Raw genomic sequence first — 27,472 nt, 5'->3', positions numbered from 1 at the left:
CAGCCATACTGATGAGTGGTATATTATAGCGTGGGTTGCTTCAGGGGTGGCCGTAGCTTCTGGGACTTACTGGGACCTTGTTCTGGATTCGGGGTTTCTGCAAAGAAATTCTATGAACCGTTGGTTGAGAGATAAACTCCTTATACCTCATCACAGTGTATATTTTGGAGCCATGGCTAGATCTCTGTAGATTAAGATTATGCAGAATATTTCTACTGAATTTTATTATGCATAATACAATAGAATAAATATGCAGAATAATTCTACTGAATTTTGGAAAAGGAGAATTTTGTAACTAATATCCTCCACACCATTAATATACCAAGTGCTATTAGAATATTCTACTCTAACTTCAATTATAAATTCTTTCAAGGTACATGCAGGGGTTATGGAACTAGCATTGGACCTGTTTTGTTCATTTATGCGTTCTTGCAATTCAAGTTCTGAGTCTAGAATATACAATAAAAAAGGATTGGATAATAAACGATGACTGGAAAGCAGTTTCATATTCATTTACATATTTGAAAAGCAGTCCATGTACATAGTTACATTCTTGAAAATCAGGAGATGAGGAGATGCCTCTTTTGTTAGTCCTGGAAAATTGCAGGTCTTAGACAGCAGGCTCCTTGGCCCTTGCTTAGTTAAAATGATTCTGACCTAGGCAAACCTTCATACTTGAACATCTTGCCTCTTCATTCTTTTTGAGGACTCTCGTATTTCAATGTTTGCTTCTCTTTTCCTGCCTTTACTGTCCACCGGCTCTGCATTGGATTTGTCTGGTGCAATTGGAGCGTCTTGGTCATCTAGCTTGTTGATAAGGAAAGGATGAGATAACAACTGGACTGCCTTCCATCTTTTGCTTGGATTCTTCTCCAAGCAACATCTGATGAAGTCTTGAAAATCAGAAGAGGCCTCTTCAGGCAAAGCAGGGGAATCATTGTAACATACATCAAACATCAGATCAAACTCAGTCTTGTTAGGCTTTCTGTGTGGGGCGAAGTAGGGTTGATGGCCGATATATATCTCCATGAGCGTCAATCCCAAGCTCCAGATATCTCCAGCAAATACATCCAAATCATCACCATAAGCACATGAATCAAATCTTTCAGGAGCCATGTACGCAGTTGTTCCTGAAAATACGTGGCTCTCATCACTTGCTAAATCAATTAGTTTGCTAACTCCAAAATCCGCGATCTTAACTTCCATGTTGTGATTCACAAGCAGATTGGCAGGCTTTATATCACAGTGAACTATGTGTTTAGTATTGTGTAGATAATCAAGCCCCATCAGTATTCTTCTTGCTACTTCTGCTATCATCTTCTCAGACAATGTACCATTGCTCTTCACCAGATTTTGAAGACTTCCAGCCTCCATGTACTCCATGAGAATAGGCATCCATCCGGCCCCCGAGTCGGAGAAAACAGTACCATGAAACTGAGTGATATAAGGACAATCAATAGACTCCAGTATGGTGATCTCTCTCAGAACTTCATCATAAGTAGCCGAATTGTTATACGTCTTCAATGCACGAACATCACGGGTAACATTGTGTACTACTTTGTACACAATACCTTTACTTCCTCGGCCAAGAGTTTCGAGTATTTCAAACTGAGACAGGGAGGCTACTGCAGGTTTATGGGTGCTGCAACTTGCGGCCAGTGGCGGTGCCACACTAGGGCCTGGGGGGACACGTGCCCCCACAGGTTTCCCTTTGTGGGCCCCACATATTAGTAATACTCGTATGTTTTCGTATGTTTTGTCATTTGTGTCCCGGATAAATTACTAAATCTCTTCATGAAATCATCTCAACTTCAGTCTATTTCAGTTCTAGCAGTAGTTTCAGCATGGTCATGCTTCTCTAGAATTTGTATGTTTAAATCAGTTGTGATAGTAGGTTGGTTTTTAAATAAGATTTGAAGGCTAGGATGTTTAGCCAGGTCTGTTTATTCCAGTTTGTAGTAGTTGCTGTTCGGATTTGTAAAACTAATTAAGTAACATATTTTGAGAATAATCGAAAAATTAAAAGTGCCCCCTTGAATATTTTGTCTGGCTCCGCCACTGCTTGCGGCAGGGAAGATTTGTAGTGGCAACTGGATTGGTTTAATTGTGAGAACCATGGCTTGGCTAAAACGTTTGTGTGATGAATTAGGGGATTATGATAATGTGGTATATAGATCAGACTACATTGCATAATGATCATGTATATATACCAAGTTCTCAAGCCGGTCGTAAATCCTATGTCCTGCATGAAATCCTATCTGTTTTATGTTTTTGTAATATCGTTTCCTGGATAGAGCTTATTAACTACGGAGAGTATGTGGTTTCCATATAGGAAAATTGTTGTTCAGCAGGCAAAAACTTGAGGCACAAGAATATATGTGACGCTGAGGTGTATCATTTTTATTTTTATTGAATTAATAATTATATATGAATGAAGTTTAATGTAAAATCTATCGGGAGTGGAAAAATGACGAGGTTGAGATTTTTTAATTTTGAGTACATTATAAATTTAATACGTATTTTTGGTATTTCTATATAAATCATGGGATGCATAATAATGATAAGTCATATCATGAAAATTTTTAAGTTTATCTTAACATAATTATTGATAAAATTGTAAAGATCGGAGATCATATTAATATTAACAAACAAAAAATCTTACAATTTACAAATTATATGCGTAATAAAGCTTTAAATGCATGTGCTAGAGAAGTTCCGGATATGCATATATGTTTTCAAATACTAAGCTCCATTGTCAATTTTATCGGATCTTCACCAAAACGAACCAATGTATTAGAAGATATTTGGGATCTTAGAAATTGAGCTAATGGAGATCTTGAAATAAAAAAAGGACTTAATTATATTCATAATTTGAAATGGGAAGGTATGTTTTACTGGGTTCTCACTTTGCTTAAGTAAACACTTTAATTCATGTGTTTAAAGTGAGATTACCTAGCTTCTTCAAAGCATGATGATCGACAAAGAAGTCACCGGAAGTGTGAGAGGTGATTAAGACATTAAGGGCATTTAAATTTGTGTTATATTTGTTACTCACTTAAAAAAATTATGGGTATAACTGATTTAGTTTCTCAAGTCTTGCTAAGACAATCACGGGACATTGTTATGTTATGAATTTAGTTTCGAGTACAACAAAACTTCTTCTCGAACTGAGAGAACACGGTTGTGATAGATTTTTCATCAATTTCATGAAGATCAGTGAAATGCCAAAATGGATGTAGGCTACTCAATGATACAAGTCGTGGTTGTCAACAACATGATTTTCTTAAAAATGAAAGCTACTGTCATTTTAGCATCTTCAAGATGATTCTTGATGATCAACTGATGGAGCTGAATGACAAGTTCACGGATTAAAATATAAAACTACTCGTTTTACTTCTCCACAAAATCCTAAGAAACTAACATTTTCTATGCGTAAGATTTTGATGAATCAGAAGTATGATATTTAAGATTGTTATTAGAGCATTAGAGCAATTTCAAGTGCCACTCTATCCTCCCTCTTAAGTCATATTTTTAACAAAATTATCATAAAAATCTGCTCCAACACTCTCCTTATACCTCCCTACAAATTTAAGAGCTTCAAAGCCTTCCGCTCTATTGAGAAGCATGAAATGCCTCCTAAACCAATTTTATAATAGTATATATCAATTTTATAATAGTATATATCACTTCCTTCTAATGTGGCCATCCTCCATTAACATATATTGTCTCTAATTATAATTTTAAAATTAAATAGAGATAAGTTCAGCAGGATTGTTGGAGCTGGGCGGTTAAATGACTAAAGAGTCTGTATAATAATAATTTAGTTAGGAGTTTGTCAAGCAACTCTTGGAGTTGCTCTTATAGGTGTTAAGTATTTTTTCAGAAAAATTTTCAAGAATTATCTTCACTTAAACATTTATTGAGTTTGAGCATTCTCAACGATGAAAATTATAAATACTAAGCTTATAAATAGATGGAAGACAAATTTCTTTCAGTTGTATGATGCTTCAAATTAAAAAAAAAATATGTTGACGATGTTGATTTAGAGACCGTAATTAATTACTCGGAGTCTCCTGGTGATCGTCAAGCTCAATTTGATTAAAGTAGATGTACTTATAATTTATGAGTCTGTTTACAAAATTTTTTTTTGTTAAATCTGCCACTGCTAGTCTTTGTCCTTGAAATTCTTCCACTAATGTGAGACAGTCACATCTCACTTGTAATTTTCTTTGCATTGTCTTTTGGTTTAAATTAAAAAGGATTATACAACGAAGATGATTATGTAAATTAATTATTTTTAACAGAACAACAGACATGAAAAGCCACCATTCTCCGATGCAATCAAACGTATACAGTCAAACTCTATTTTTTTCAGATTCTAAAAAATAATTTTATTATTTTTAAAAAAATATTATTATACTTAGAAAGGCCTGGAAATAAAAATTATGATTTACAGATAAATTAATTAAATTTTTCTACACAATTAAAATATTTAAGAACATATCACAAATTAAGATCAAAATGTCAAATGAAATAATAAAGAGAATATTTATTGGAATTGAAATATCATCACCATGTGTTAAATATTAGATTACAATATTAGTCATTGTTGTAAAACCTGCAATTGTGAGGATGATACTGTGAACCTTGCCATACTATGCTTATCTCATATTGTGAACCTCTATACTTATGCCTAATTCTGTAATTCATGCTTCAGCTAGCATTGAGGACTTCTTCTCTGTGAAAGCATAGGTTTTGTACATGTGAAAGAGTAATTTATATGTCTGTATTTTTGTGCAATGCGAGTAGACTGTGGGAAGAGATTGATTTGGAGAAGGGCAGAGCCAAACGGGACAACCCAGACCTTGAGAAAGAAGTAGAAATAGAAATATGCATTCGAGCACCAAATATGCTTGGGTGATTGCTCGGGGGTAACAAGGGGCAAGGAACTCTATATGGTTCTTGAAAAAGCCAAAAAAACACTTGTCTACGCTTCTGATGCTGTTGAGAAGTTTAGTAACAAGTAAGAATATCTCCACTTATGTTGTTTGTCAGTAAAGAAGAGCAAGTATATTCTAGCACCAGTACATATTCTACTTGAGAAATTCTATTATAAATTCTTTAGAAGTGAATACAGGGTAGTGTTGGATCCGTTTTGTTCATTCGGAGAATGTTCCTAGGTTATTCATTTTATGTAGTCTTGCAATTCAAGTTCAGAGTCTAGACTCTAGAGTATACAATAAAAAAGGATTGGATAACAAATGACGACTGAAAAGCAGTTTCATATTCATTTACAAATTTGAAAAGCAGTGCATGTACATAGTTACATTCTTGAAAATCAGGAGATGCCTCTTTTTGTAGTCCTGGAAATTGCAGGTCTTAGACAGCAGGCTCCTTGGCCCTTGCTTAGTTAACAGAATTCAGACCTAGGCAAACCTTCATACTTGAACATCTTGCCTCTTCACCCTTTTTGAGGACTCTCGTATTTCCATGCTTGCTTCTCTTTTCCTGCCTTTACTGGCCACCGGCTCTGCATTGGAGTCGTCTTGTGCAATTGGAGCGTCTTGGTCATCTAGCTTCTTGATAAGGAAAGGGTGAGATAACAACTGGAGTGCCTTCCATCTTTTGCCTGGATTCTTCTCCAAGCAACATCTGATGAAGTCTTGAAAATCAGGAGAGGCCTCTTCAGGCAAAGTAGGGGGATCATTGTAACATACATCAAACATCAGATCAAACTCAGTCTTGTTAGGCTTTCTGTCTGGGGCGAAGTAGGGTTGATGGCCGCTATATATCTCCATGAGCGTCAATCCCAAGCTCCAGATATCTCCAGCAAAAACATCCAAATCATCACCATAAGCACATGAATCAAATCTTTCAGGAGCCATGTACGCAGTAGTTCCTGAAAATACGTGTCTCTCATCACTTGCTAAATCAATCAGTTTGCTAACTCCAAAATCCGCGATCTTAACTTCCATGTTGTGATTCACAAGCAGATTGGCAGGCTTTATATCACAGTGAACTATGTGTTTAGTATTGTGCAGATAATCTAGCCCCATCAGTATTCTTCTTGCTACTTCGGCGATCATCTTCTCGGACAATGTACCATTGATTTTCACCAGATTTTGAAGACTTCCGGCCTCCATGTACTCCATGAGAATAGGCATCCATCCGGCCCCCGAGTCGGAGAAAACAGTACCATGAAACTGAGTGATATATGGACAATCAATAGACTCCAGTATGGCGATCTCTCTGAGAACTTCATCATAAGTAGCCGAATTGTTATACGTCTTCAATGCACGAACATCACGGGTAACATTGTGCACTACTTTGTACACAATACCTTTACTTCCCCGGCCAAGAGTTTCGAGTATTTCAAACTGAGACAGGGAGGCAACTGCAGGTTTATGGGTGCTGCAACTTGCGGCAGGGAGGATTTGAAGTGGCAACTGGATTGGTTTGATTGTGAGAACCATGGCTTGGCTAAAAAGTTTGTGTGATGAATTACAGGACTATGATAATGTGGTATATAGATCAGATAACATTGCTTAATGATCATGTATATATGCCAAGTTCTCAAGCCGGTAGTAAGCCCTAGGTCCTGCATGAAATCCTATATGTTTTATGTTTTTGTAATATTGTTTCCTGGATAGAGCTTATTAACTATGGAGTATGTGGTTTCCATATAAGAAAATCGTTGTTTCGCAGCCAAACTTGTGGCACAAGAATATATGTGATGCTTAGGTGTATCATTATTATTTTATTTAATTATTAATTATATTATTCTCAGTACATTAATTCATGTTATCAAGATAAAAATTTAAATTGTCTAATTTATATTACTAATGATTAAAACATTCTCACTATGTATTAAATATAAGAATTTGGCTCTTTGGAATCTAAATATTTTAAAATTTTTGAAGAACATCGTAATTGTAACCGAACTAATTAACAACCAAACTAAATGAAAACATGACCAATAATATGGTTGCGATTTGGTTTCATGTTTTTTAAAATTGAATTCGAACCGAATAAAATTACTTATATATATTTTTTAAGTTATATATATACTTCTCTCTCGCTATATATATGTGTGTGTATGTGTGTAATTATTCATCTATACTAAAGTCTAAACATTACTCATCTACAAATAATATTTTCAGATATGCATAGTGCAAAGATGTCAAAGAATCTTGTACGAATACAAAATTTCGTTTCAACCGAATATATAATATTATATGAATATAAATATTACATTACACAACCAGTCAACCCTCATCAACATGATAGTTTTTTATAGTAATATTATAATTAACTTTAGATAAAAAATGTTTTTAATTTATAATAAAATTTAAAATTTTGATTTATTATTCAATAAGTCTAATAAATTTATATTATGTGTAACGCTAGTTGGAGTTTTACTGATAGTTTTTTTTAAGGAGTTCTACTGATAGTTGTTTCAATAATTATTTGATAAACTAATATAAAAGTCTTGCAGAATTTAAGTTAAATAATTTTAATTCTTCTTCAAGAAAAATTTTTAATTTAAAACTAATTTGTTATCAATGTTTTTCTGACAATTTATTGAGTTTCGGTAATTTTACTATATGTCCTAGGTAACATCAACAACTATTCTAATGATAGGGAATAGTGGTGACATCATTATCCAGAGACTTTACATTCGTTATGAAAGTGTTAATACTAATTTTTTTTGTCTTCATCGTAATTGTAATCTTGTGAAGAGTAAGATTTTAATAATTTTATATTAATATAGATTTGACTAATAATATAAAAATGGATTCTTCATTTATTTGAATTGTAAAATGTAATAGGATTTTTATAGAGTTGTTTTGTGGCGAAATAATTATGTTAGTGTAAACACAAAAAAGTCAAATAAGACAACATTTGGGACGGAGGGAGTACTTCTGATTTTCGAGTAAAAACGAGTTTTGCTTATTAATAAAGAATAATGCTAATTTAAAGTTATTTTAACTTTTTAAAAACAAAAAAAAAACTTATCCATCTATATGTGAAATCCGTCGTCTCATTTTATTTTGATCTAATGGTACTGGATGTGCTCTTTAAAAACTCCATACATATTTTATATCAAACTTCCTTCACATATATATTTTGAAAAAAGATTATTCTCTAAACTTATGATTATGAAATTTCAATAAAATTAAATAAATATTTAATCATAAATAGTACTCCTTTAGTCTCCTAATACTTTCCTTTATCACATTTGTCAACACACAATTTTGGTCGTTAATATCTTTAATTTTGTACTAGTATTAAATATAAACAATTCATCACATTAAAGTAACTCACTACTATATTTAGCGTTATAAATTAATTTGTTTCATGTTATGAACAGTCCCGACATATATCAAATAGAAAAAGGAAATAAAAATGGAGGGAGTATAAATTAGTCCATATAAATTTTTACTAGGATATCATGAATTGTATCGAGAATAATATAATTACTAATTAAGTAAAAACAATAATGATACACGTCAAATATCCTTGCTCCTCAAGTTTGGCAGTAGAAGAACAATTTTCTTATATGGAAACTGGATACTCAGTGAATGTATTCAGAAGCGCACATAGCTCAAATCCAAATTCTAGCGGGAACCTGAATTGCAAATAAATAAAACATTAAACACATAGGATTTACAAGTAACTTGAGAACTTCTTGTATATACATCAATAACCAAAGTTGTCTAATCTATGTATCATATTCCCGTAATTCATCACAAAAACTCTGTAGTTAAGCCATGGTTCTCACAATTAAACCAATCCAGTTGCCACTTCAAGTCTCCCCTGCCGCAAGTTGCAGCACCCATAAACCTACAGTTGCGTCCCAGTCTCAGTTTGAAATACTCGAAACTCTTGGCCGAGGAAGTAAAGGTATTGTGTACAAAGTAGTCCACAATGTTACCCGTGATGTTCGTGCATTGAAGACGTATAACAATTCGGCTACTTATGATGAAGTTCTCAGAGAGATCGCCATACTGGAGTCTATTGATTGTCCTTATATCACTCAGTTTCATGGTACTGTTTTCTCCGACTCGGGGGCCGGATGGATGCCTATTCTCATGGAGTACATGGAGGCCGGAAGTCTTCAAAATCTAGTGAAAATTAATGGTACATTGTCCGAGAAGATGATAGCCGAAGTAGCAAGAAGAATACTGATGGGGCTCGATTATCTGCACAATACTAAACACATAGTTCACTGTGATATAAAGCCTGCCAATCTGCTTGTCAATCACAACATGGAAGTTAAGATCGCGGATTTTGGAGTTAGCAAGCTAATTGATTTAGCAAGTAATGAGAGACACATATTTTCAGGAACTACTGCGTACATGGCTCCTGAAAGATTTGATTCATGTGCTTATGGTGATGATTTGGATGTTTTTGCTGGAGATATCTGGAGCTTGGGATTGACGCTCATGGAGATATATACCGGCCATCAACCCTACTTCGCCCCAGACAGAAAGCCTAACAAGACTGAGTTTGATCTAATGTTTGATGTATGTTACAATGATCCCCCTACTTTGCCTGAAGAGGCCTCTCCTGATTTTCAAGACTTCATCAGATGTTGCTTGGAGAAAAATCCAAGCAAGAGATGGAAGGCACTCCCGTTGTTATCTCATCCTTTCCTTATCAACAAGCTAGATAGCCAAGACGCTCCAATTGCACAAGACAACTCCAATGCAGAGCCGGTGGACACTAAAGGCAGGAAAAGAGAAGCAAATATCGAAATACGAGAGTCCTCAAAAAGGGTGAAAAGGCAGGATGTTCAAGTATAAGGGTTGCCTAGGTCGGAATCCTGTTAACTAAGCATGGGCCAAGGAGCCTGCTGTCTAAGACCTGCAATTTCCAGGACTACAAAAAGAGGCATCCATAAATGCCTCCCACTTCTTCCTAGATTAATGCATGCATCAACCTCGATATGCAAATATGTACATGGACGGCTTTTCAAATGTGTAAATGAATATGAAACTGTTTTCCAGTCATAGTTTATTATCCAATTCTTTTTTATTGTATATTCTAGACTCAGAACTTGAATTGCAAGACCACATAAAATGAATAGCCTAGGAACACTCTACAAATGAACAAAACAGGTCTGATGCTAGTTTCATAACCCCTGCATGTACTTTAAAAGAATTTATAATAAAAGTTTTCGGTAGAATATTCTAATAGCACTTGGTATAATAATGGTGTGGAGGATATTAGTTACAAAATTCTTATAATTGCAGAAGACTAAAAAGCAATACAACAGACAAACCTTATTGAATCCTATTGTAAAGATGTACAGCCTGGATACATGATACAGGTGCTAGAATATACTTGCTCCTATTCCAAAGAAAAAGCACCATTGCAGTACCTGCATAATCAAAGATGGTAGAACAGATTAATTGTATACAATGAAAAGCTCGATTATATGAGTGATGACAATACTAAAACCAGTCCATGAGTCAGTAAATAATTACTGACAAACAACATAAGAGGAGAACTTCTTACTTGTTACTGAATTTCTCAACAGCATCAGAAGCGTAGAGAAGTGTTTCGTTGGCTTTTTCAAGAACCATATAAAGTTCCTTGCCCCTTGTTACCCGAGCAATCACCCAAGCATTATTTTTTGCTCTAATGCATATTTCTAATTCTTTCTCAAGGTCTGGGTTGTCCCATTTGGTTCTGCCTTTCTCTAAATCAACCTCTTCCCGAAGTCTACTCGCAGCAACTAAAGATTCCTGTAATAATGGAGCCATTGCCCAATCAAACTCCACAAAAAATGATTCGATTCCAAGTTTTTATAATAAAAAATTGTCTTTGGTCATCTAACTAAGAGAAAATAACATCTACCAAATTACTCAATGTGAGCACTAAGCGCATTGCACAAAAAGTACAAACATATAAATTACTCTTTCACGTGTACAAAACCTATGATTTCACAGAGAAGTCCTCATGCTAACTGAAGCCTGAATTACAGACATTAGACTAGTCCAAAAATCTATTCTCACATAAATGAAGGAAAAAATGCTGACCTTTGTTAGGGTTGTCACTTTTCCAGGTGGAGAAGCCCTAGATGTGCTTCTATCACCATCAACCAGCAAGTAACGATAACCACTTACATGATATGCGTTCTCACCCGCCCATCCTTTTGATAGTTTCTCCTCAACTTTAAATATCTTTGCTGATGCCTGGCATATTTAATGGACAAGAATCAATATGAAGATATGCATCAATCACTCAAATATTTCAATATACAAGTCGGTGGATTTCGAGAGCAAATTATGGCATCAGCGTACAGCTACCGGAAGTTAGGACTTTAAACCATATATTTTCACAATAAATGTAACAAAAACCAAGTCAATCATGTCAAGGAGAGATATTGTAGATGCACACTTTAGTTATCACTTATCAGCATACATTAACTAAACAAGAAACTGACATTTTCAAGAACTTGCTGCTTCACCATGGAGATACCTTGCTCTCCATCCATAATAAACATCAGAGGTATGAGTAAGATTACAGTAAGGCTTTTATGCTGGTAAGCCAAGATATACATCTTCTCCTCTGTTTGCTGAAGCCATATTGCTGGGGTGGTGTGAACCATATTATTAACATACGAACCCCGTATATCAGTTACAAGAAAACCGTCCTTTCCCCTTGCCCACTTGTTAGGCTGTAGGGGTCTTGTTATATCATGATTACTATCTCCAGTAGGGTGCGAATCACGAGAACCATGAGATTGATCTAACCCAGAACCAGCATTAGCCAGCATAGATACTGCACCAGTAGTATGAGAAGTAGCTTTTCCTTTACGCAGATAGGACCAGGTACTTGATCCAGATGAGAAGGCAGGAGATAACCGTAGTAACGCATAAGTATAGAGGTTGACAGTATCATCCTGACAATTTATAGGGACGATTAGTTAAGTGGTCAATTAGTGTTATATGAAAATGTAATTAGTCAAATCTACTATGACTACAAATTATCATCTGGTTACCATATATCTCCAGAATTCAGAACTATAACAAATAATAAACAAACAAGCAAAACTTTGTTGAACTATCACTCAACTGATTAGAATTTAAAAAAAAAAAAAAAAAGGAAATGTAAGGTATCACATAACGTTAACAAAATAAGAATAGAAACAGGCAAGTGAATTTAATCATACAGGAGAAAGGGTCGTAGACACCAGCAAGTCCTGAAATAAGATGAGTGAGTGGCAAGATGCGCTCCCCAAACACGACTCTAAGAGTCTGACAAGCGACTGCACAAACAAGTAGAATCAGCTTAGAAACAAGAACAAGACTACAAGACAGCACCGAGAATTTATGCAGGCACATATAATTTTTCTATAAAATTTCTAGCATATATCAAGAAACTTATTTCGATTATACAGTAGTAAATCAAACAGTGCTTTACACAAAACAAAAGCCAACGATTCTCGAGCCTTTGAGGGTCTTGCAAGTAGAGAGGTGTCCACCAAGTCAACACAGCATTAACACATGAAACGTGCTCAGAAATTTAGGCAGGGGTGTTTAATGAATCATTATATCTAAAGTTAAAATGGGGGTATGCTTAATAAAATGCAGACAAACCCAACATGAAGGAAAAAAAACATATAGAAGACAACCTGAACCTCCATTGCAGCCTCGCGGCTAACGGTCAGCATTTGTACAGTTCCCCGCTCCTTCAATGTATTACGGAAGTTGGGTAACTGGATTTTTTTCCCAATAAGAAAATCTGCCTCAAATAGAAGAAATATACATAAGGTGTGAGATGGAGCAACTCTTATATTTCACTCGTAGCAAAAATCCAAATTAAAAATAATTTAATACAGCGACTGCAAAATTACCCCAGCAGCAAAAATCCATTGATGATCGCGTGTGAAATGCTGGCAATTAGGGACTTCAAATAAAATATTTTTAACACTATAGGATTCTGAAAACTTGGACTTCTAAATAATCTACACATCTTAGAATATAGTGCCTTACCATCCAAGTAATCCATGACGAAAGAGTACAAATGCTTCCGTACAATTCCACCACTTGGTTCTTTATCAAGTAATGCTCTTATAGATCCATGAAACATCATAAACAGAGAATGCACTTCTTTAAGAATCCCACGTAGTGCATCAATTCGCCAGATCGCGTCTGTCTCTTTACTTTTCTCAACAATCTACAGCAACATAGAGGACTAATAATCATCACCACGGATGCCAATAATCCAGTAAATTTCAGTAATTTCTTATGATTCACTGATTCATATAACATAAACAAATAATGATCAGGTAAACATCTAAAAGTCAGAAACTAGTAGCAGGAACATACAAATTTCTGTTAAGCATCTTTTAGAGATAATATTGACAAAATCTAATGGTGAGATGAACAAGAACTTTAAAATTTTTTGTTACATTTGATATCTTCTATGCTTAAAACAAATATGCTGAGCTTGATCTTTCATTGAACTACTTTTTCTTTATCTTGAAAAATTATCATTTAACTACTTACCATATTCAGCTTCTAAACTTTCATAAATTTAGATGTTTTATGAGCATACTTGCAATTATATAGTTTAAAGGGAAACATCATACCAGTACCATCCAAATATCTGGTTCTGCCTCGTAAAAAACGTGAGAATGCATTTCAGCTTCTATAACCTCACAAGCTGCTTCTGGAGAGAATATTCTGCATAAAACTAACTCAAGTCAACAAACACGAAAGAGAAAGACTGCCAATGCCGAAGGAGAAAGGTAGCATACATGCAGAAGGGATCGAAAAATAATCTACTTTCTTTCTTCTAATTTCTAAGTCATGTGTTCTATGGCATAATTGTTTAGCAAAAACAGAAACACAACACAATAAAATGATATCTACATTTATTGGGTCGTAGGGTGGTTGCAGCAAGAGTATGAGGTAACAAGATTAAAGATAAAATGGGGGAAAAAAACAGAGGAAAACAAGGGAATATGCCAAACTAGTTTTAGATACTGAAAGGAAGGAGGATATAACATCGCCATCACTAAACCTAAAGGGTGGATACTGACCTTGTGAATGTAATAAGCCCCTCACTGAGCCCTATAACAGAAAGCTGTGCTGAAAACGGCATATCAGCTGGATAGAAAAATAATATTTTGTCCAGCTCCTCTCCTTCATGTTGTCCGCGCCTTAAATCAAATATGCAAAACTTTAAAGTCTCAGTAGCAGTGTTGGCTGGCGACAAACCCATTACCGTTTCGAACATATATACCTTCAATTACAAAAAAAAATTAAAATCAATTACAATAAGCATAACATAGACAAAAGTCACAAAATATGATGCAAAAGCAGGTAAAACTAGAAGTATAATCCAAAACAATGTGCACTACGCTATACCAACATAGACACCAAGCACATATTTCACAGTGTGAAATTCTTTTAAAAGACGATGTACAAGGGTCCTTCCCACAGTATAACTTTCTACCCTGTGACTGTGAGTTAGATAATTAATGAATCATTTTTAATGTGACAGATCAGGAAAGTAAAATGTGCTTATAGCAAGGCCTCAATAAGCAATAATTAGATACTTGTCACTGTGGCAACACATTTATTTTAAAAGAAAAAAACTCCTAATCTTATGACCTACTAGAAAGTAAACCTATTCTGTACTCGCCTCAAAAGGCAAATGTTACATGCTTACAACTGGACATAAATAAAACATTCAACCAAGGCCAAGATGCCTAGTAGCACATAACTTGCGAATTTGGAGAATCGCAGAGCAAACACACAACGAAATATGGAGGGCCCAAAATACCACATTCATGGGAGAATACGAGACATGTAGAATAGAGAGACCAAGACATTTTTTCTATAATATGCTTTGCTCTCCATAAATTTAAATAATGTGGGACAAACTTGCAAGTCACTGATTCATGATTCACAAGTCCTTTGATCATTTAATCTTCTAAAATTGTGATATTCTAACATAGTATGCATTGATATGCGGAGACCACAAGTAGCTTAGTCGTTTCAGGAAACATATCTGGAATGCAACAATATATTTGTGATTATTTCCTAGTAAGCAATAACGCAACTCTCCACTATAGTCTATAGTAACACAATACTAAAACCAATACTTATCACTCGACAGACACTAAACTAATTCCGAATCTCGCATCGAGAATGTAAACATTATCAGCTTCACAACTGCTGTTATTAAACTTATATCAAGTTCTAGAGTACATAAGCTCCCCATTTTTTAGGTAAAAATTGTTAAATTAAACTCAATAAATAGAATTATGGCCCAAATACATGTCTCTGAAACTGTAATTGTACATAATTGAAAAACAAAACAGTGAAGCCATGACACAAACTATAAAGTGATGAATCTAATTAGAATTAGGCAAACGATAATTAATAATAGACAGATTGCGAATAGGTGATGGAAGTATACTAGAGAGATGAGAGTTACCGGGAAGCTCTAATTGATGTTTCAGTTGAGCGAGCGGCAGACTGGATCGCCGGAGCTCCGGCTGGACCGAAATGATGTATTTATTATTGTTTTATTGGTTGACCATTTGCGTTGGTTTTAATATTTCAACTTTGGGATTTTTGGCACCTCGGTTTCTTGTTTAAGTTTGGAGTAACTTATTCAAATTCCGTTTCTTTTTTAAAAAAAATTCTGTTTCAAAATTTTTTTAGTTAATTTTAATTGTGTGATTCATGTACATGTAGGAGATCTGGTTAGATTAATAAGAATAAAATCGATCATATATTATTAATTAAGATTTAAACAAATTTGGAAACAATTTTTAGGTATCGCACATTTTTCTTAATTATGTGTCTGATTCTCTGTTTTTTATTTTTATAATTATATGCCCCATTCTGAAATTATTACTAAGGGGTATATTGGATTGGTATAGAATATTTTTTCAGCATTCAGTTGGGGTTGTTTAATATCCATTAAAATATTGGGATATTCGATTGAGATTTGAAATTATACTGCAAAATCTGGTGGTATTCAATCAGGATTTTAAATTATGCTTAAAAGTTTGATGGTATTCAATTGAGATTGTTTAAAATCCATTAAAATCTCATGGCATTCAAATGCTAATAGATTTTTTTTAGATTTCATAAAATGATGGATTTTGTGTGATTTCTCAGTGTATTTTAAAATTTTTGAAATCCCATCAAAATTCATGAGATTTTGAAATATTGTGCTTAAATCTTAAAAAATCTATATCAACTCAGCGACATTTTATCAAAAATCTGTGCAAAATCAAAATCATATATAATCCATTAAAATCCATAGAGAATTAACAGTTCATTAAAATCTCAATCGAATACATCGCATTATAAAAGTTTTCATGAATAGTTAATCTGTAACTTGTCATTCTCTTAGCTAGTGGTCCTCATTAAATCTCGATCATCCGATTAATTTTCAATTTCTAACCAATAAAATATTAACATGTACAAAAATAATAAAAAATTCATCAATGAAACTAGAAATGATATATTTATTTAATGAACTTTAAAAAATTTTAATTCTCACTGAAAGTATATAATTTAAGATTTCGATCAAATATATTAAAATTTTACAAGATTTATATTATGAAATTTTAATAAATAATTGAAAATCTAATATTTATAATAGAGATATGATTGCATCTTATAAAAACACAAGAATCACATCTTATAAAAACATGTATTTGTCTTATAAAATTTATGTTATGTTATTACATAGAAAATATAGTTTAGAAACTCTCTTAGTATGGATATTTAAAGATATGATCACATCTAATACCTGAAGAGATATGATCCGAATTTTTTTTTAATATGATCATCGAAGATTATTCGATTATTGACGGACACCATAAGTTGAGGATGATTTATAACTTCCACAACCTATTGATGATATGAAAACTGACCGGTGATTATTGGAGGGAAACATACTCGTTAGACGTTAGTTGTTCACAAGAAGTGAAAATTAATAAGAGATTATCCAAGTATGATCTAGAATTCTTCATCCGATAATCTAACGAGTTATCCGTTTCCGTGATTATTGGTTATCATGTATGCTATTAGGAAGTTTGTTTGACAATTATCTACGATCATTTGTCCATAATTCTGACAGGTTGTCTCGTCAAGGATCAGATATGATGATAATCTTAGATATTCATATTCAAGAGAGTTTTAAACCTGTATTAAGATGGATTGTCTTCACTTGTAGAAAATCATAGTACAACACCATGTAGCTTTTCTAAGTCTTGGGTCTCCATTTCGGATTTTGACCATCTCGAAGATAGCTGTAACATTAAAAATTATTTGGACCCTCACGCCAATAACTAATATATCTCAATTTGTTAGCATTTTTGGGTGACCTAAAGTGGGTTGTTTGATCTACAATGCATTTAGTTGTCAATTTGAAATATCATAAATGGTATTAAAGCTCTGCTCGCTCGGAAGTGCAAAGACATAGTCCGTTTCATATGTTTGATTGTGTGTTCGACGAGGACATAAAACATATAAGAGGGGGTATTTGTGAAATTCCAAAATTCTTTTAATCTGATCGCTCAACTAATAGTGAATTACTGGATCGTTATCATATTTAAAATTTGTTTATATCAAATTCTTCCGCCAACAAATACTTTGACTTCATGAATTATTTTAAAGATGAATTATTATAAAACAGAACTAATGTTAAGTAATTTATTCCACTATAAACAAAAAATTATGTATATTACATTTAGAAGTTGATATCCAAAAAAAAAATCGTTCATAATTGAGAAATATAAATTTGAAAATAACTATTTAACTCAGAGAAAAATGATTCTTAAAATAATTACAATAAAATTGATTAAAATTGATTGACTAAATTGAATTTGTAAATCACTCAATCAAATTTGTTAAAGTTGTAAGAACATTTCCAATATACTCGTATCATCATTTCATAAATAAACTTAAGCGTAAATGAAAAGCCATCAAGCTATATTTTCATTCAAAAAGTATTTTACCCTAAAAAGGTAATATTAAAAGGTAAAATAAACATCTCAAAATTAACAGAACTCACACGCTTCACGACTCTCACAAGGAAAATGACTTTTTAACATAACGCCGTGAAAATGTTCAAAAACGACGCCGCGCGGAGACCCTTTGTACTTTACAAACTCTGACTCCACGATGACGGAAGTGCTGAAACGTGTCTTATACCGTTAAAGTATATAAACCGCTACTCCCACTTGCACTAGCCCCACTCATTTTCAACCGCTTTAAAACACAAACCTATACACACGCCTATACATACATGCACTCACTAGCTTCAACTGAAACACACGCATTTCTCAAAGCAACTTGAATTTTTGAAATTCACAACTGATTTTCATCGTGATCATGAAGCTCCGATCGAAGATTCCTCGCCGGAGACGGACGAAATTCTCGCCGATCAACGTCGATTTTGCTGCTGCTAAGCAAGTGAGTGAGTTCAGCGGAGGAAACGAAGAGGTTTCGTGCGTTTCAAGCAAAGCGTCGGTGAATCGGGCGGTGGTGAAGAAGCGAAGCTTCGAGGATGCTGTGGGTGAGATTGCGAAAGTAGGCTGCGCTGATGAGTTGCGGAGGATCACGAGGTCGTATTATAAGAAGTTAGGCAAGGAGAATGTGAATACGGAAGTGTCGGAGAGTTCGTGCGTTGAATCGTGTCCTGGTGTTGTTGACTCGAACCAGAAAATCGCGAAGTTAAAGCTCAGAGTTGGCAGAACAGTTCAGAACATAGAAAATTCGAACGAAATTGCTCGAAATTTGAAGAGTTATGGAGAAGTTGAGAAAGCAGCGGTGATTAATCAGAGCGAAGTTGTGTCGTTCACTTCGGGCTTAGAATCGGTTTCGGAGGCGAAATTTGAAGGCAAAACGCTTAAAATTGGCGAAAACAGAGATGAATTCTCTGAAGTTTCGAGAAATGTTGATACGTTTTCGAATTGCGAATCGAATTCGGAGTTGTTTCCGAAGGTGACTGGAAAGGAATTTGATCTGATATGTTCGGAGCATTTAGAAGAAGGCGGTGATAATGAGTATGAGTACTCTTCTGCAACTTATAGTGATGTTTATGAAGATGTTACTTCGGAATTCGATTTTGATGATTATATCTCGTCTGATTGGTTTGAGTCTGGAAGTCAGTTTTCGGAGAAGTCTGAGACTAGTTCGTCACCTACGTATCAGTTGTTACTTCAATTTAGGCAGCAGTTCTGTAGATCATCTGCTTCAGTTCCAAAATCATATTCTCCAGATGAATTTATAGTAAGCTCTGTTACGAGTTTGCTTTTCACTGATTTTAATTTGTCGTTTATTTAGCATTAAATGTGTGTGCGCATAAATGTAGTAAGATTTTCGATTTGAAGAGTTTCCGTAAGAGCTCAATCATCAGGTGGATGTACTTCAACTGCTTTGAGTTATAATTTACGGATTTAATTAGCATTATCTGTATTTATAATTGAATGTCGTATTGATTCGTTAAGTTTTGATAACAGCCTCATTATCATGTGTATGCATTACTTTAAGTGCTCTGAGTCATAAATTACCGATCAAATTCGCATTATCTTTTGTAGCAATTCTGTAGGTTCTGAAAACAGCTTAATTATAATATGATATTACCATAACTGCATTCAGTTACAATTTACTGATGGTACCAACTTTTATGGCATGAAACTGAAGCTGATGAGATTCGAAGATGAGGAGCATGAAAAGAGCTATGAATTGATCAGAAGCAGAGAGAGAAAGCAAGAGTATATTCGCGACTACACAGAGGAATACTGTTCCATTACTGACTATGGTAACCTCGTCATTCAGCAGCGTCTTCATATGGTGCACTGGATAATGGAGGTCTGTAGTTTCTGACTAGCATTAGCAATTATTCATCACACCCTTTCATGCGTCTTTCTTCTGATATTGTTTCGCCACATTTCTCTGTGCTTAGAGCTTTAGATTCTGTCGATATATCTCCCATTGCACAGCAAGTACACTGAGTCAGTTCTTTTTTTGAGTTGGTATCGGATTGCTCTGTACTAGTTTAGATACTTGAAACTGCTATATTAATCCAAAAATGTTATCATAAGCCTCCAAAAATTCGTTTCTTAGACTTACAGGTTTTGTTGTTTTGGTTGTTTTCAGATTTGATATATAGCAGTGGTAGACAGTGGTAGACGTGTGTGGAGAAACAATGTTTTTGTACTAATTGTTTACTTGGTAGCTTTGTAGGCAAAAATCGTTTATGAATATTTTGCATCTGAATATATGTGTTCGCTTTGATGCATCTTCTTCAGCCACGGTGTTCCACAAGTTACTTGATTTTTAATGAACAAAAGTCATGTGGTATTAAGATTCATACCTTTGTTTCCTGTAAAGTTTGCGAAACAAGTGCAATAACATGATATGCATAATGTATGAAAATATTTACTTAGGAACTATGTCTATATTCATAATAATCGTATTTCTGAAGTTGAACTACAGCATGCTTTGTTCTTGTGATATAGGTTATAAAATGTGTAGGAATTTTATCAATGTTTGCAAGTGGGGATTTTGATGGATTATTGGTGATCTTCACTTCTAAGAAGAATGAAATTGTTGCCTAATCATCTACTTCATTTTCCTCTCTTACCTTTGCGTTTATTTATCCAACAGTTGTGTTGAACTATTTGTGAAATATGCAGATGGTATTGTTGATGCATTAGTAGGCCTTTTCACAGGAAAAGAAAAGAGTTATTAGGTGGATTCATTGGTTATAAATTAAATACTACACTGTTTCAGATATGTGTTGTTCTGTTGCTTCCTAATCAGTGTTTTCATGGCTAAATGAGATATTAGGGCTTTAGGATATGGTGTTCTATATCCTTAAATTGACCATTATGCTTTAATGAAACAGCAATCATCTAGCAAGGAGCTGCACAAGGAAACTATGTTCCTGGGGGTGAGCCTCTATGATCAATTTTTAAGCAAAGGTTACTTCAAAAACCAGAGGAGTCTTCAAATCGCTGGAATAGCCTCTCTCACTCTTGCAACCAGAATCGAAGAGAATCAGCCCTTTAACAGGTCATATTTACAGACTTTTTATTCACTTTATAGTATGGAAGGAAAAGTGATATTCCAGAATCTCAGAATTGAGAGTTATTTGCTGGTTGCAGAGAAAACAGAGCACGAGCATTAATTTATTTGTTTGTCCTCTAAAGGAGGACATGTAAATATGGAATATAACTCTTACCTTCAATCTGCAGTTTAGTGTGTAGTTCTGCTTTAATTACTTGAGTGAACCTATTAGTTAATGTTTTGCTGGTGGTTTCTTGCTGTGGGAATTTTAATTATGTACTTTTACAGTGTTCGTCAAAGAATGTTCTATGTAGGAGGCAATGCATATAGCAGAAGTGAAGTTGTAGCAATGGAATGGCTGGTGCAAGAAGTCCTTAATTTCCAGTGTTATCTGCCCACCATGTACAACTTCTTGTGGTAAGAAAAGTTTCCATCCAATTATGCTCTTGTAACGTGTAAATTAGAAGTTTAGATCTGCTCAGTATTCACTTTAAACATGCAAATCAAATGAACCTTTATTTTACTGTCTATACCCACATAACCTTTGGAAGGAACAGGTTCTACCTCAAAGCTGCTGGAGCTAATGAAGAGGTGGAGGATACAGCAAAGAATATAGCAATGCTGGCTTTGCTGGGCTTTGAGCAGCTGTGCTATTGGCCTTCAACTGTAGCAGCTGGCCTTGTCAGTCTTGCTTCTAGGGTGGTCAATCAAGATGCTGATTGTCACAGAGTCAAAGAGGTGCACATCAACACATACATCAGTTTAACTTCCTCTTAAGTTTTATCCTGATGTCAATGCAAAATGTATGAAATGTATGCATTGCCTACCAATTTGTGAAAATGTATAGGTTGCCTAGCAATTTGTTCTTTGACAATTAGGCATTTTGATTTGCATCCTATCATATGATATTCATGTGATTTATTCCTCTGAAATAAGCAATATGATCTATCTCACTGTTAATGTGACAAACTGCTTAGTTTTGATATTAATCTGTATATTTCCTCTTGTATTTACAGATTCACAGAAGAACAAAAAATGATGATCTAGCTGGATGCATAAAGGTATGAATTGACTAAATGCCTACTGTACAATTATTTGTTTATTTGCACAATTTTCTTCATATAGTAAAGCATTCAATTCAACTCAATGTTCCAGCGATTCCAACTATGTTCCTTAATTGCTAGATATAAGGTCACTAACGATGTGCTCATATTCGACAGAGCTTGGAGGGATTGATCAAGTACATATCATAGGTAGCAGCAGTTAGATCCAAGATGTTATCTTTTTCCAGTTTATATAAAACTGTTGATTCAAGCAATACTTTAGAGACACAGACTACATATTATACAGCAAGGCAATGAGCTCAAAATGAGCCTTTGTGTTGTATATATACTTGCATTTTTGTAAGTTGTTCATGAATGAAGACTGGTCAGCTTTCAGGCAGATGTATTAACTGCTACTTTCTGCATTTGCATTTTTTGTAAGAATGAAGATTGATGAAACTTCCCTTGGTAGTTGCAGTTTCACTACTGATTATGAAATGTTATAGTCTCATCTGTTTAGAGTAAATTATATATTTGTGCGTGGGTGCGCATATATAACATGGGTTTGTCTAACCTGCCCTGGGGCACTTTTAGTGCAACTGAGAGGTTTATTGTAAGTTGCCAGTTTTTTGCATTTATAAGATAAAGTCGTGAACTTGCAAGTAATCTCAGCCAAAAACATGTAGTAATTTCTTTTTCTGTTCTTTCTATATACTTGAAGATTCAGCACATTCTCTACATGATTGGCTATATATCAATACATGAATATATGGTATATATAAGGGAAAATTATAGTGGCTGCAGACTGCAGTCTTCTCAGCAAATGGAGACCATGCTTTTAGTAATATAAATTCTTAAGCATTCCACCCGCACCTAAGATTTTAGATGGACTAATTACTTAACATGATACTTAACAAAGGGAGGGGTTACTTAACTGTTTAAATTTGTATTTACACAACTGAGCTAATATGCAAATTTTGGGATTAGCATTTAATGACTCCACTACAAGACAGTTAATTGAATTGGCAAGGGATTAACATTTAATGATTTCATACTACAAGACAGTTAAACTGAATTGGCAAGGAAATAAAAAACAGTTTAGTTAAAGTAGTATAATCGGCCAGCATATTCCAGCATTAATCATTCAATACTGAAGATTATGCCTTAAGCTTAATGGTTACACACTGAATTAATACTATAAATATCACTCGTAAACCTCATTTAAAGGAACAACAGAAAGAAGTGTACCAAGTTCGTACATCTTTATCACAATGCAACTGATGTCTCTGAAACAAGTTACAATATTCGTATTACATACAACAGCATCAGGTTCAAGTAAATTTTTAGTGGAAAACGTAAAACATAGTGGGAAAAAATCAAAAAATTCATTACGTGAATAACAGAACTGAAATATTTCCTATTTTCCTAGCTTAGTCTATCAGATAGTGGTATGAACAGACACCACAGTAAGCTCCGCAGTGGAAGACTTGTCAAGATGGAACCGTGCATAGTCATTCACCACAGTTGGCTCTCTGTAAAGCGTCTCTTTCTTTTCCTCATCAGCCTTTTCAACCTTGTCTTTAGTCATCAAGCTTACATCCTCAGCTGCCTTTGCAAACATACTTAAAGCGCTTGAAACCCATGAAGCCCCTGTAGAAACATAGCGATTTCTCATGATGGCAGAACCAGCACTGCTAGCTGTGTGTTCAGCAGCCAAAAGTGCTTGTTTTGTCATATCAGACAGTTGGAACCACTCATCTATTTCTCTCACTTTTCCATTCAAAGCAGCTGTCCCAGTGCTTAACATCTTGATCAGGCCGATCTTGCGATCAATGGAAGCTATAGTGGCTGAGGCATGTGATGTCAACTTGTGCTTTTCATCAAATGTTTTTGCTCTGCTCAGGGTGTCTTTTCCCAAGATGAATCCCAAGGCAAGCATGGTGCTCACCACATCTTCAGTCTTATGAAAAGCTGAATCACTATCAGTAGTCTTCTTCTCCTATATGAAAGGGGGAGGGAATTCTCAAATCCAGGTATAAATGACATGTAATCTTGAGCTTCAGTTGAGATTCATTTGTTTATTTATTATCATTGCAAGTGTAATGATGTGTAGAGAGAGTTTCACAGCCTATTAAGAATAAGCTTTAAAATTTGTTAGTATGCCAAGCATATGCTCTTGGCGCTGTAACAGAACTCCTCTCTTGGTCAACGCACAAGTGATAGAAGTTGCACTTCTCCAAAATAACATAAAATCAATGGAAAAAGTTATTATTTTATAGAGATGGATAACAAACATACCATAGTCAGCAAAGGAACATATGGAGGCAGTTGGTAGTTCTCGGCAGGGGTTATGGAGACTGGACGATCAACAATGGTAGCTCCCTAATGAGTTATGTCGTGGAGCACAACACTTTTAGATACCAATGGCTTGAAATATAATACAGATAAAAAAAACCTTGCGGAAATCTGTAAGAGTTATAAATACAAGATCTATATATAGCTGATTGATGCCAGTTTTACGTAGCTCAAACCAAAGCTGTTTGACATTTGTTCAAATTTTACATCTTATTCTTTTGTTATCCAATATAGAGTGAAGCTGTACATTATAAATTACTTCAAACAAGAATTCTACTTGATGAGAAGTGTATAAGAGGTAAATATAGCATACCGACATAAGAATTGCAGTATCTGCACCCTGTGCTTCCTTGAATGTGACATAAACAAGTGTAGTTATTTCAGTTTCCCTACAGAAATAACACCAATGTCTTAAAAAGACATTCAGGATATAAAGTACAAGGTAAGCAAAAAAAACAAACCTTCGAAATTCAATAAACTGAATATCACCAGAAAACGAGAAGAAATCACTGATATGCTTCTTCGTAGCAGATAACGAAACATTACTGACTTTAACTGTCCTTATCTGTTTCAAGTCGGAGTAAGAAAGAGGTGAGACATGTATCAAAACTTAATCAATAGAAAGTTTAACATAATTTTCGTTTTATTAATGCAAAACCTATTCAGCTCAACCTAAAAGCAAAGATTTTGCTGACGAATAATTCATAAGTCAAAGCTCAATGTTATTCTCATTACTTAAAACTATTAAACTAAAGTTGTTTACTCACGTCTGAAACATTGATTGTCCAGTTTGGGGTGCTCACGGGCAGTACACCCACTCCGTTTATCATATCCTGGTGGCTCATTGGGACCTGAAGATACTGACTTCAAAGTATTAGATTATACATGATCAAAAAATAAAGTAAACCACACTTACTAGTAAGTAATATAGAAGCTGAAACACATAAGAATATATGATAAACATATCGACTGGCAAGTCATGCCAATGATTCAATTGTGCAGTTTAGCTCATCAGCTCATGCCGCACAATTGGAAATTTGAAATAGAGACATCAAGGTCCGTAACTTATATTGAAAAATGAAAACAGAAATATAACCAACATCAACGTAATTCTGGTCATGATCCTGAATCCAGAATAGCATTATCCAATAAATCAAGGATACCTGTGGCCTGCCTAATGTTTAAAGTCATTTTTTGCACTTCTACTCCTCAATTTAAATCATACACACACATGAAACAAAAAATAACCTAGGTTTTATTAACAAGTTAGTTGACCGAATCATGACAAACCTCTCGAGATGACAGTCTTCATAATACCTATGTTAAATTTCACAATAAACAACCTGCAATCTTTTCAGCAAGTTACTTCAATGAATCATGACAAGTCTTATCAGCGAGTTACTTCAATGAATTATGACAAGTCACTCGAGTTGACAGTCTCTACAATATGCAATCTAAAATTTCCTAACTGACTAGATATCGCACTTATTTCATCAAGTTAATTACTCGGCTGAATGGTGACGAATCTAGTTGACAGCCTTAACATTACCTAATTAAAGATTACCTAAGTAACTACACACGCAGATGATAAATAAACAACCTGCATTATAATGAGTTACTCGAATCATGAATCTTGATGGATCTACCACGGATTTTAAGATCTTTCTCTCTCTCTCTCTCTCTCTCTCTCCATTCATATAGACACTCATTTCAGCTATCCACGCAAACTAAATCACGACAACTCTCTCGATTCAACATCCGTAATAATAGCAAACGATCTGAGACTCCTAGTAATCTACTTCGACTGTATTCCGATAAATTCATCGAAATGATCTCACAAAAGCAACAAGAATATCAAACAAAGTAAAAACCCTAGAAAAATGCCGAATAATCAGACAACGCTCATCTCTCGAAATTGCAAATCAATCAGTAACATAATTGAACTAATAACTACTAAAACATCAAAACAGCTAAAAAGTAACACCTATTAATGATACAACACACACATACATAATCTTATTCTTCGCAATAAGCAAATTACGAATCACAGTGAGAGAAGTGTACAGTTATATACATGCATGGAGATCGTGAATGAGTGAGAGAGACCTTTTTTTTTAGCGAGAGCTTTAGTAATGAGAGAGATGGAGAGAGACGTACCGACATCGAGAGAGAGTTGGCGAGAGAGACAGAGAGATTCAGAGAGAGAGAGAGAGAGAGAGATAAGTGAGGGAGAGAGAGAGATGTGGAGTTGAAAGTGAAAAAAATGAGAATGAGCAAGTGATGACACGTTGAAGGATGTTAGCGGGAAATTAGCGCGCCCACACGATTCTTCTTTTTCCGCGTCTCATCTTACATACTTTGAATTTGTTCAAATACAAATTATTTAATTGTTTTAAAGAAAATTTCTGAATATTTAATATTCAATCGATTAAGTAAACCAAAATATGGTGATTATTTTCTCGAGAGAAAGAATGAAATGGATTCAAAGCTATCATATAGAGTAACAATTTATATATCATAAAAATATTACCAATTATATGCATAGCATAAGCCAGTATTGTAAGCAAAATTATATATGTATTTTTAAGTTATCACAAAAAGTATTATATCTTTTTAATTTTTAGTTAAATTAAATATTAAAATTCAAATTTTAAAAAATTTTTAAAAAATTAGTTTTTAAAATTGACCGACATTTTACCGATTTTTGACTGATTTTTTCAAAAAATGATTTTGATCCGATTAACACTTAATCAAGATGGAACCCGTCCAAATAACGATTAATCGGCGATTAATCGCCGACTTTTAGAGTTCTGGTTTGGCTTTGCTTCGTGGGTTGTTTTGTTTAAGTAGATATGGTGGGCTATCACTTAATAATTACGAAAATCGATTTTAGCGCAAAAAAAGTTCTAAAACTTCTCTCGAATATACTCTCTTAATCCTCACAATTGTTTAAGAGAGTTCGACACGTATTTTAATACTCTCTTAAAATATAATTTGATAAATTTGTTTAACATT

General features: G+C 34.4%; 5 protein-coding genes across 7 annotated transcripts; 2 read left to right on the top strand and 3 right to left on the bottom strand.

Annotated features, from left to right (window-relative positions):
- Positions 1-669: 669 nt before the first annotated feature.
- LOC108194429 (serine/threonine-protein kinase STE7) lies at positions 670-6,473 on the bottom strand. The gene is made up of 2 exons (XM_017361375.1): positions 5,445-6,473; positions 670-1,608 (listed from the first exon to the last, which is right to left on the bottom strand). Exons 1-2 carry the CDS (start codon positions 6,471-6,473, stop codon positions 670-672), a joined length of 1,968 nt encoding a protein of 655 aa, XP_017216864.1.
- A 2,298-nt stretch (positions 6,474-8,771) lies between these two features.
- On the top strand, positions 8,772-9,806 carry LOC108194428 (mitogen-activated protein kinase kinase 7). Its single transcript, XM_017361374.2, has one exon. It carries the CDS (start codon positions 8,772-8,774, stop codon positions 9,804-9,806), a length of 1,035 nt encoding a protein of 344 aa, XP_017216863.2.
- Positions 9,807-10,151: 345 nt separating this feature from the next.
- Positions 10,152-15,608, bottom strand: LOC108196734 (vacuolar fusion protein CCZ1 homolog B). 2 transcript variants are annotated; one of them, XM_017364155.2, is made up of 11 exons: positions 15,460-15,608; positions 14,057-14,259; positions 13,604-13,697; positions 13,005-13,188; positions 12,866-12,904; positions 12,644-12,753; positions 12,182-12,277; positions 11,453-11,911; positions 11,046-11,201; positions 10,522-10,751; positions 10,152-10,384 (listed from the first exon to the last, which is right to left on the bottom strand). In XM_017364155.2, the coding sequence occupies exons 2-11, from the start codon at positions 14,251-14,253 to the stop codon at positions 10,354-10,356; spliced, it is 1,596 nt and encodes a 531-aa protein (XP_017219644.2). In that variant the 5' UTR covers positions 14,254-14,259; positions 15,460-15,608; the 3' UTR covers positions 10,152-10,353. The 2 variants fall into 2 exon arrangements, with proteins under 2 accessions (XP_017219644.2, XP_017219645.2); XM_017364156.2 differs by lacking the exon at positions 12,866-12,904 and having other exon boundaries at positions 15,460-15,599.
- Positions 15,609-18,270: 2,662 nt separating this feature from the next.
- LOC108195518 (cyclin-SDS) lies at positions 18,271-22,662 on the top strand. The gene is made up of 7 exons (XM_017362482.2): positions 18,271-19,277; positions 19,692-19,859; positions 20,899-21,065; positions 21,348-21,476; positions 21,617-21,797; positions 22,076-22,120; positions 22,280-22,662. The coding sequence occupies exons 1-7, from the start codon at positions 18,378-18,380 to the stop codon at positions 22,310-22,312; spliced, it is 1,623 nt and encodes a 540-aa protein (XP_017217971.1). The 5' UTR covers positions 18,271-18,377; the 3' UTR covers positions 22,313-22,662.
- A 627-nt stretch (positions 22,663-23,289) lies between these two features.
- LOC108195497 (binding partner of ACD11 1) lies at positions 23,290-26,745 on the bottom strand. 2 transcript variants are annotated; one of them, XM_064080882.1, is made up of 6 exons: positions 26,615-26,745; positions 25,225-25,308; positions 24,919-25,022; positions 24,771-24,846; positions 24,401-24,484; positions 23,290-24,101 (listed from the first exon to the last, which is right to left on the bottom strand). In XM_064080882.1, the coding sequence occupies exons 1-6, from the start codon at positions 26,618-26,620 to the stop codon at positions 23,541-23,543; spliced, it is 915 nt and encodes a 304-aa protein (XP_063936952.1). In that variant the 5' UTR covers positions 26,621-26,745; the 3' UTR covers positions 23,290-23,540. The 2 variants fall into 2 exon arrangements, with proteins under 2 accessions (XP_063936952.1, XP_063936953.1); XM_064080883.1 differs by having other exon boundaries at positions 25,225-25,317; positions 26,615-26,739.
- Positions 26,746-27,472: the final 727 nt, after the last annotated feature.

The sequence above is a fragment of the Daucus carota genome, chromosome 7 (genome assembly GCF_001625215.2).
Source record: "Daucus carota subsp. sativus chromosome 7, DH1 v3.0, whole genome shotgun sequence".
In the NCBI taxonomy this organism is placed as follows: Eukaryota; Viridiplantae; Streptophyta; class Magnoliopsida; order Apiales; family Apiaceae; genus Daucus; species Daucus carota.
This window is presented reverse-complemented; position numbering and strand designations above follow the sequence as displayed.

Coding starts and splice junctions, on each gene's coding strand:
- LOC108194428 (XM_017361374.2), top strand. CDS start 8,772: ATGGTTCTCACAATTAAACCAATCCAGTTGCCACTTCAAGTCTCCCCT.
- LOC108194429 (XM_017361375.1), bottom strand. CDS start 6,473: ATGGTTCTCACAATCAAACCAATCCAGTTGCCACTTCAAATCCTCCCT. Junction 1,609..5,444: donor TGAAGAGGCAAGATGTTCAA/GTATGAAGGTTT, acceptor TCCCTGTCTCAG/TTTGAAATACTCGAAACTCT.
- LOC108195497 (XM_064080883.1), bottom strand. Junction 25,023..25,224: donor GGACAATCAATGTTTCAGAC/GTGAGTAAACAA, acceptor GACTTGAAACAG/ATAAGGACAGTTAAAGTCAG. Junction 24,102..24,400: donor ATGTTCCTTTGCTGACTATG/GTATGTTTGTTA, acceptor CCTTTCATATAG/GAGAAGAAGACTACTGATAG.
- LOC108195518 (XM_017362482.2), top strand. CDS start 18,378: ATGAAGCTCCGATCGAAGATTCCTCGCCGGAGACGGACGAAATTCTCG. Junction 19,278..19,691: donor ATTCTCCAGATGAATTTATA/GTAAGCTCTGTT, acceptor ATGAAACTGAAG/CTGATGAGATTCGAAGATGA. Junction 19,860..20,898: donor TGGTGCACTGGATAATGGAG/GTCTGTAGTTTC, acceptor TTAATGAAACAG/CAATCATCTAGCAAGGAGCT.
- LOC108196734 (XM_017364155.2), bottom strand. CDS start 14,253: ATGTTCGAAACGGTAATGGGTTTGTCGCCAGCCAACACTGCTACTGAG. Junction 12,278..12,643: donor AGGCTGCAATGGAGGTTCAG/GTTGTCTTCTAT, acceptor TTGTTTGTGCAG/TCGCTTGTCAGACTCTTAGA. Junction 11,202..11,452: donor AGCAGCAAGTTCTTGAAAAT/GTCAGTTTCTTG, acceptor TAAATATGCCAG/GCATCAGCAAAGATATTTAA.